Source organism: Mustela lutreola, chromosome 12, assembly GCF_030435805.1.
Source record: "Mustela lutreola isolate mMusLut2 chromosome 12, mMusLut2.pri, whole genome shotgun sequence".
Classification (NCBI taxonomy): domain Eukaryota; kingdom Metazoa; phylum Chordata; class Mammalia; order Carnivora; family Mustelidae; genus Mustela; species Mustela lutreola.
In genome coordinates this window covers 22,990,439-23,000,083 of record NC_081301.1, presented here as the reverse complement: position 1 = coordinate 23,000,083, position 9,645 = coordinate 22,990,439, and the positions used below count along the sequence as shown (strand labels likewise).

Genomic DNA, 9,645 nt, shown 5'->3' with positions numbered 1-9,645 from the left:
GGGGATAAAAATATATGTTTATAAAAAATAAAAAAATTTAAAAAAAAAAAAAAAGAACCTCGACTATGAAGGGTAAGAGTAAAGATAGGATGGTAGCTGGGAGGAACATGGGTTGAGGGAGGGTCTTATGATCTCCAAATTCACACCAGATTCTCTGTGAATGGAGACCTGGCAAAACCCCAGAATCTCTTTCCGCAAAACAGCCCTGTGAATATTCACTAAAATCAACTTTGTGGCTCACTCTCCAGAGGGAAAAGAGGAGCAGTGCCTTCCCCCCCGAATATTTTACACCCATCTCCTTCCAGCCCCTTGATTGTGCAGAGCTCTTTCCCATCTAGAATCACCCAGCAAGCTGGGGCTGCTTTTGAGCCCATCCTCTCTCAGGTCAGTGTTTTCAGGGGTCCTTTCCTGAACACCTGACCTTAGCAAGCCCACTTCCCTTTTATTCTCCATTGGAGTAGTTTTCTCTTAACTGCTTTAAGATATAGTTCATATACCATAAAATTCACCCAGAATGTACAATTCAGGGCTTTTTAGTATACTCACGAATTTGTGTCATCATCGTCACAGCTTAATTTTAAAACATTCATCTTGATATTTTATTTCTTAATTTTTCGAGCAGTATTTTCAGTCTGTGGTGATGTTTATTTTTCTCTTTCTCTGTGCTTTGTCTTTCTGCTTTAGCCGATGAGCTCCACTAGGGCAGGGACTATGATGACTCTGGTTAGGGCTGCATCCTTAGCGCCTGGCAGACACCCACTGACAGAGGGACCGGGCAGCAAGACACGGTGAAAGCCTAAAGCTTATCCCGTCTAGTCTTCATTGCAGCAGGTGCAAGGCACCTGGATGGGAGCCAGGTTTACATTTGGGAAACCGTTAGGAGTAGGGAATCCTTGTGTGTGTGTGTGGGGGGGGGGGGGCGTATAAGGAAGGAATATATGCCCTAGGGAGGCTTATAACTCTGGGGTGGAGCCATGGTAATTTGGGAAAACATGTTCAATGAACCTATTGTTTTCAGAGAACGAACTAGGAAAAGTAACGCTGGACAGTATCTTCCTACTAGGCAAGAACACGCAGAATATGGAGTGATAGGAAGGGCGTGGGATTGCCGAAGGGATGACACACCGCAGTAACGCGCCGCCACGCAGCTGGAGTTTTCCTTGGGAAACTCAGACCGATGCCCGCCGGGCTGGCACAATGGCGTTTCCGAACTCCGGCCCGGCCTGCTGGGGGCAGTACTTGTTATTTGCAGCGGCTAGATGCTAGATGCTTCTTTCTTTCGCAACTTCCAAGCCTCGAGAGCTGCAACCTTGCGGATGACTCAATCGTTTCCCTGAGCCCTCTGGGCTGTGCGGCCGCCGCAGCCACCCCTCTCTCCTCCCACCGGTCCCCACCCCCCACCCCCCACCCCCAGCGCCTCAGTGCCGCGCCGCCCGTCCCAGGGGAGCCGCCGGCGCACCTGGCGCCTCGGGCGCCCGGGCACTGCGCGCTGGTGGCCACACCGCCCGGCGCGCAGCTGCCAGCGCGCTCCCTCCCGAAACATTTAAGTGGAGTGGCTTGTCTAGCGCCCAGCGAACAACATTATCCAATTGCTTCCCGTTTTACTCGCAGGCTGGGAGCTGAGAGAGCCTGAGCGTTCACTTTCAACCCTCAAGGGGAGGAGGGGGTGCGGGCGGGGAGGGGAGAAGCTCGCGAAGCTTGCGGCTCCACCTCGCGCGCGGCGCGGCCAGAGCGCCCGGCTCCGGCAGAGGCGAGCAGCGCCGGTGAGCCCCGCAGCAGCGCGCCGCCGGGCCGCCCGGAGCCCCGCGATGGAGTGAGTATCCCCGCGCCGCGCTCTCCGCTCGCTGCCCTGCTCTCGGCATGTTGCCATGGCGACCGCGGCAGCAGGCCGATGCCGGCTCGGGTCCCAGTCCGGGATGGGTGTTTCATTTCAGCCCAGTGTGTACGCCTGGTGTTTCTATAGCAGCAGCCGCAGGGGCTGGAGCCAAGGGGTAGGAGCCCCGGGATGCGTGGTTTTGTGCCGCTGCCTCTCAGCCAGCAGGGCCTCCGGAGGGGACGGTACTACTAAGGAGGGAGGCAGGTTCTAGGCTTCCCCATCCCTGCCCCAAGCTCCCGCTTCTCAGGGAGTTGACTGCAATAGCCATTACTTCCGATTCCTAACCATGTCAGCATTATTGGACTGCAGTTAAAAAAAAAGGGGGGGGGGTCACTGCGGATCCGAAGCCAATGTGGTTCGGTGTGAAGCGTGTCATGGAAGGAAGGATGATGAGTTCGTGGTAATATGAGCCAGAGCGGCAATGCCCTGGCTACTAGAGACCATCGGAGGACCCAAAATAATTGATTTGTTCCTGGGGTAATTAATTGAGAAATGAGACAAAAAGGTAGGAGCAGCAGCTGGGGGTTGAGTTACCACGTTTGGCCCCGTGGGCACAGCAAGAGAGGGGTGGGGAAGAGAGGGCAGGGAGGCAAGAGGGGCGTTAACCAGAAAAGACACAATGAAGCGCTTCAGTTGTGGGTTCGAACTGGGGTTTCTTTCTCAGTCTTTGCATCTCTGGGCTGGTCCCTCTCCCAGGCTGCTGCCGCAGCAGGGCCACTGTGACAAGCGAGACGCTCCACGAAAGGGTCAATTCTGGAGTCGGCTATTAGATACTGCTCACTTGGTCAGCTTCTCTGCCTCCTCTTTTCCCACGGATACTCCCTGATGTTGGGGCTTCATGAAATCATATTTCAGCCTGGGGATAACGTCCGGTTTTCGGGTAGCAGGACCTTCATGTCAAACCCAATAAACCCTAGATGCAGCTTTTGTCCTTCTGCGTATCTGATTGTGTAGATGCAATTTAATCCTCACCAACAAGGCTGCTAAAGCAGAAGTAAGAGATGGTGTGGCATTTTAGGAGTGAGGAGTTGTAGGTTTCAGCCCCTGGTTGAAATACCCCTTGGCTGGTATTAGTGCTATTGATTTCCTATACCAGTAACTTCTGTCTCTGAGCCTCAGTTTCCCCAAGTGTTCATTGGAGTCAAAGATGCTCTTGACGTAGTTTTTAAGCATTGTTGAGAGGATCGGATAAGCTTTCTATCTCTTCTAAAGGGCATTGTAAATTGTAAGGTGTATACAGATTTAAGGAGTTAATGATTAAGTCTTTGCGATCAGTTTGCTGGGCTTGAGTCCCTGTGCACTTTGCGGAATGACGTCAGTCTCTCTGGGTCTCATTTCTGGAAAGAGGAATAATAACTATTTCATGCAATTTTTGTGCAGATTAAACAAATTGATACATATAATGGTCTTAGAGCCTAGCACAAAGAAAGCTCAATAAATATCCTCTATTATCTAAAAATATTATCTATTGTCTACTATTATTACTGTGGTCTCCAGCATTCTCCATTAACATTTTGTGGGGTTTCAGGTTGGCACCAAGCTGTTTTTTTTTTTTTTATCCCTCCAGACAATTTATAAAGAAACTTAATGCCCCAAGGGCAACTAAGAGTAACACAATTTTCAAGATGCCATTGTAGGTGTGGAGAAGTGACCAAAAGACATAGCAGCCTTGCATACATAGCAGAAGCTGGACAGCTTGGCCTTGGACATATTCTATTCTTTTTTTTTTTTTTAAAGATTTTATTTATTTATTTGACAGACAGAGACCACAAGTAGGCAGAGAGGCAGGCAGAGAGAGAGAGGAAGGGAGGCAGGCTTCCCTGCTGAGCAGAGAGCCCAATGCGGGGCTCGATCTCAGGATCCTGGGATCATGACCCGCATTGAAGGCAGAGGCTTTAACCCACTGAGCCACCCAGGCACTCCTGACATATTCTATTCTTATTGCCATTGTTGTTTGTTTAGACAGGGAGACTGTCCTTAATAAGAGAATGAATGTCGATCTAGCCATCGCACCATGGACGCTTACGGGATACCCTGGTTGCTTGCCAGGGCAGTGACTTTCATCTCTCCCATCCCACATTAGTATGCTAATGTACTGCCAATCTCCAGGATTAAAACTGGAGTGCTCAGTAACTGTGAAACAGCTTAAAGAATTTGTAAGTTTCCTTCCTCGGACCCCCCCTCCTTTCCTCTCCATCTTCCAGCTAAGTTTTTGTTCCAGGTGTGCTGATCTCCCACACTCTTCCTCTCCTATCGCAGGACCCACCTAGGAGCCACAACCAGCCTGCTTCTCTCCTGATCAACCTTGGCCCTCGTTTTCCTGTTCCCTTGTGACATTCCAAAGTCCTTCTCACCTTCCAGTTAACCTCCTGCATTTCCAACTGTCTATCTGTTCTCTGTCCCACTTCCTTTGCTTCATTAATGTAATTAACTTTTAAACTCTTTTTCTCTTCTTTCAGAATACCACCTCTTCCTGTCTTGGTTCTAACAAAATTTCTCATATCCTGTTCTTCCTCTCAATCTAAGCCCTCTCAGAATCTCATCTTAGGTAGGACAGGCTGCTTTAAATATCAGTGAGATAGGGGCTCAATTCTTCTTACTTATTGTGTTCAACTTATGTTTATGAGAAACAATTAAAAGGGGGAATAAAACTCACTTCGTCCTTTTATTTTTTCATGTAACTAACAAATATTTGTTGAGATTAGTCCTGGTCAACAAAGCAGTCATGATTCTCACCATCTGAAGTTCATAGTCTAATGAAAAGGTCGATGTTAAAGTAGTAAACACAAATGAATATATAAATGCAAAAGTATAGTAAATGCTATGGAGGGAAATGCACAGAGAAAATAACAGGAAGGGGATACAAATTAGATTGAGGTGTCAACAAAACCTCTCTGAGGAGCTGATATCTAATGTGAGATGTAAAGGATGAGTAGGAGTTGGCTAGGTGAGGAGTAGAGGGAAGAAACCCTCTAGGCTGAGAAAGCAGCATGTGTTAAGGCCCTGAGGCAGGAGAGATCCTTGGCAGGATGGAAGAACTGAAAGAAGGATGGTATGGTTAGAGCTTTGGCAGTGAGGGGAGGATGGTTTAGAGATGTGGCTAAGTGCAACGCAGAGCCATCAACAAGCTTTATGAATGGACATGAAGATAATCACTTGTCTTTTAAAACTTTTAAGCTTACAAGTTCAGAAAGCTAAAATTAACTTTCCTACTGAAGGTATGTAAAATGGATGGCCTAGAAAATGTGTCACACCATATAAGATAAAGTGATAGTATCAAAAATCTATAAAGAACTTATCAAACTCAACACCCTCAAAATAAATAATCCAGTTAAGAAGTGAACAGAAGGGGTGCCTGGGTGGCTCAGTGGGTTAAGGCCTCTGCCTTCGGCTTGGGTCATGATCGTAGGGGTCCTGGGATCGAGCCCCGCATCGGGCTCTCTGCTTGGCGGGGAGCCTGCTTCCCCCTCTCTCTCTGCCTGCTTGTGATCTCTGTCTGTCAAATAAATAAATGAAATCTTCTTAAAAAAAAAATAAGTGGACAGAAGACATGAACAGACATTTCTCCAAAGAAGACATCCAGATGACCAACAGACATGAAAAAATGCGCAACATCACTCACCATCAGGGAAATACAAATCAAAACCATAATGAGATACCACCTCACACCAGTCAGAGTGGCTAAAATTAACAACTCAGGAAATGGCAGATGCCGGCTAGGATGCAGAGAAAGGGGAACCCCCCTACAATGTTGGTGGGAATGCAAATTGTTGTAACCACTCTGGAAAACAGTATGGAGGTTCCTAAAAAAATTAAAAATAGAACTGCCCTATGACCCAGCAATTGTACTACTAGGTATTTATCCAAAGAATACAAAAATACTGGTTCAAAGGGTGCACATGCACCCCAATGTTTATAGCAACATTATCAACAATAGCCAAATTATTGAGAGTGTCTAAATGTGCACCGACTGGTGAATGGATAAAGATGTGGTGTGTGTGTGTATAGTATATAAAATGGAGTATATATAATGGGATTATCTACACATAATGGTATATATATATACATAATGGAATACATAGACTTAATGGGAATATTATATATATAATGGAATATTACTCAACCATCAAAAGAATGAAATATTGCCATTTGCAATAACATGGATGGAACTAGAGTAACTATTGCTAAGTGAAATAAGTCAGTTGGAGAAAGAAATACTATATGATTTCACTCATGTGGAATTTAAGAAACAAAACAGATGAACAGGGGAAAGGAAGGAAAAATAAGATAAAAACACAGAAGGCGAACCATAAGAGACTATTAACAATAGAGAACAAACTGAGGGTTGATGGAGGGAGGTGGATGGGTGATGGGACACCTGAATGGCTCTCGGCTGGTTGGGTGTCTGCCTCCCACTCAGGTCGTGAACCCGGGGTCCTGGGACCAAGTACTGCATTGGGCTCCCTGCCCTGCATGGAAACAGCTTCTCCTTCTACCTCTCTCTCTTTTTCTTTCATAAAGAAAGAAAGAAAGAAGTGATGGACATTAAGGAGGGCACTTGTGATGAGTGCAGGGTGTTTTATGTAAGTGACGAATCACTAAATTCTACTCCTGAAGCCAATACTACACTATATGTTAACTAAAAAAAAAAAAAAAAAAAAAAAAACTTGGAAGGAAAAAAGAAGGAATATATGTTGTCATAGCCAAGCGTCAGTATACTGCAGATATGTGCAATAGGAGAAGGGGATATCAGTTTTGAAAGCCAGACCGTTTGTGGTGTGCCAGTACCTGAGAGTTCTGAATAAGCCAAAGTCACTAATTTTAAATGAATTGGAGTAAAATAAACAATGAATCTTGGAACACTGAAAAAATAAAAAATTAAATTAAGTTAAAAATATAAAATTATCCCCCTCCAAATAATCATTTGTTCATGAACGTTATTGGTTTTAAAAAACAAGAGCATCTCAGTTGAAATAGGAAAAAATAAAGATAGCAAGCAGAGGGTCCTAACTGATTACACTTGGCTGCGCTCCTTGTTGGGTTGTGTGAGATCAGTGTTATATATGGGGACAAACTTTAGTATGTGCAATATTTAATTTGGTACCACACCTATAGGTTTTGCTGGACACTTCTCTAGAACACAGCCTTCCAAACAGCATGGGAGCTAAAAGGCACAGAGGATATTACATGGAACTCTTTAAATTGTTGCCATCTCTGCAAGCTTTGGGGTCTGACAACATGGATGGCAGCCTCGGAACTGATCTGATGGGGTGTAGAAATGACATTTCTCCTCACCTGGCAGGTGCCTGCTTTCACACAGCCATACCACAGGACAACTTTAAAGCATGCAGAGGAGATCACCAAGTATCTCAAAGAAAGTTTCTTCTTTCACATAAACAAATCAAGGCTCATGAAGGGATGAGTGTGGGAAGGGTATTGAGTCACAGCTGACTTCTGGTTCTTCATATATGTCTTCATTCATGCATTCATCCATTTATCCAGCAAACATGTATCGAATATTTTCTTTTTAAAAAAAAATATTTTATTTATTTGACAAAAAGAGAAATCACAAGTAGGCAGATTGGCAGGCAGAGGGGGAGGAGGGAAGCAGGTCCCCAGCGGAGCAGAGAGCCCCATGTAGGGCCAGATCCCAGGACCCTGGGACCATGACCTGAACCAAAGGCAGAAACTTCAACCTATTGAGCCACCCAGGTGCCCCTTATCAAATATTTTCTATGTGCCAAGCACTGTGATAGGTACTGGGAGTAAATGGTGACCTGATCCTGTCTTCAAGGAACTTCCCGTTTAATCTAAATGTGACTATGGGTGCTTTATGACCTTGAATCATTTTCCTTGGCTAAGTCTGCCATCCGTTACACAAAGTGTGCCATTTCATGTGTTCAACACTTTGTAGGCATTGAAAAAATGTGTTTAAAAATGTATAAGTCTTTAAAAAATTTTTTTTGTTGGAAGTATTGTTTGCTTTTTACAACAATTAAAATGTTTGGGGGCTTAGTTTATGAAATGAACCCCCTTTTCCTTTCTCTTTCCCCCAAGGCTTAGTCCTTGGAGCCTTACTGTGAACAGTTTGGAGGTATCCTTCCAGATATTTTCCATGCAAAGCAAGTAGAGTTGGAAACACATATTGATAGAAGTTTAAATACTTCCTTTTATATAAATGAAATCATACCACATATGTTGTTCTGTAACTTGCTTTTTCCTCTAAATATATCACACATACTTTTATATATCAATATATACATACCTATCATGTATGCTTTTATTAGCTGATTAGCATTTACTTTTGGAATATAGTTCATCAGTCTCTTTTGATGAAGATTTGAGTTTGTTGCCACTTTTTTTTTTTTTTTGCTATTAAATGCAGTGTTGCAGTGAACATCTTTGTACATTCTGCAAATGAATCTATATCGTGCTTTCCAGAAATGGAATTGCTGAGTGAGTGAATATGCATATTATGAATTTTTCTATATATTGTCAAAGTGTATCCAAAAATGTTCTATCACTTTACATTGCCACCAGTTATGTGTGAGTCCCTGTTTCCTCAAATCCTTGACAATCCTAGCCACCTTATATATTTATATCTGAGTAATACATTTATATTTGACTCATCTGACTTTATGTAACCATTCTATCAGTGGTCACCGTCTTTGCTTTTGCCTCACTGGACTACTTGTCATTTTTTTTCAGAGAGCACTAGGGAGCCATAAAATACAAACAACAAGCTTGAGTTAGGAAGAGAGTGAAAATTATTTACAAAGGGAAAACTTAAAATACCTAGTTAACTTTAAGAAGTGATCAAGTAATTCTTTTGTAGAGTTTGTTGTCAAATTTTAACTTTATTGAATGAATTCTTATTCCTATCATTAAGGAAATCAGAGTATATCACTTAGCATTTACCATTTGTTGCAGTTATACTGTTAGTTAGATTGTTAGATTAGTTAATTAGATTGTTAGTTACATTTTCAAAGTTTTTAACTTTGGCAATTTTGAATTGTAAGCCAAATTCTCACAGTTCAATCAACTGAGCACCCTTTATGCACTGGGCACTGTTGGAAGCACTGAGAGTAGAGCAGTGAATCAAACTGAAAAATGTCCTTCCTTCACAGAACTTATATTTCATAGAAGAGATACAGTGTGTATCTACATTAACATCAGGAAGTGATAAATGTCGAGACTAAAATTAAAACGCATGAGGAGACTGGAAGCTGATGAGGGAGGTTAATTGATGATCGGATAGTCAGGAGACAAGTTTCTGAGTGGGAAAGTTTGGAGAGAGACTTGAACAAAGTGAGGAAGTGAGCTGCGGGGAAGGAAGACCACGCTTTGTGGACTTAGAGTTCGTCTTGAATCTGGATACAGTCAAGGTCACCACCAGCCCCCTCCTCACTTGCATCCTCCTTCAGCATTTTGTGATGACTTAGTGTTTAGTAGGGAGGTACCGTTTTCAAACAGGGCCCAAGAGTGTTATATTCTGGATGCCTTTCTGTTTCTTCTATGAGCAAACAGATTGACTCCTTGTAAAATTAAATTCATGTATATCCCCCTTCATAATTCTACAAGACATTGTTCCATTGTGTTCTGGCATGGACTGTTGCTCTGGAAAAGTGTGAGGGTGGCCTGATTATTTCCTCTTTGTAGCTGGCTTGCCACCTCCTTGCCCTCCCACTCTTGCAATTTCTTTCTTTCTTTCTTTTCTTTTCTTTCTTTTTTTTTTTTTTTTTTTTGGCCTTGGTGCTGATAGAATTATT

General features: G+C 43.6%; 1 protein-coding gene across 3 annotated transcripts in view; it reads left to right on the top strand.

The window, feature by feature from the left end:
- Positions 1-1,593: 1,593 nt before the first annotated feature.
- Positions 1,594-9,645, top strand: part of PALM2AKAP2 (PALM2 and AKAP2 fusion) — a 451,783-nt gene continuing 443,731 nt past the window's right edge. Inside the window, exon 1 of one of the 3 annotated variants that reach the window (XM_059141746.1) lies at positions 1,594-1,813. In XM_059141746.1, coding sequence (XP_058997729.1) covers positions 1,809-1,813 — 5 coding nt within the window. In that variant the 5' untranslated portion in view covers positions 1,594-1,808. The remainder of the gene's footprint in view (positions 1,814-9,645) is intronic. The other 2 variants (XM_059141751.1, XM_059141744.1) reach the window with 2 other exon arrangements.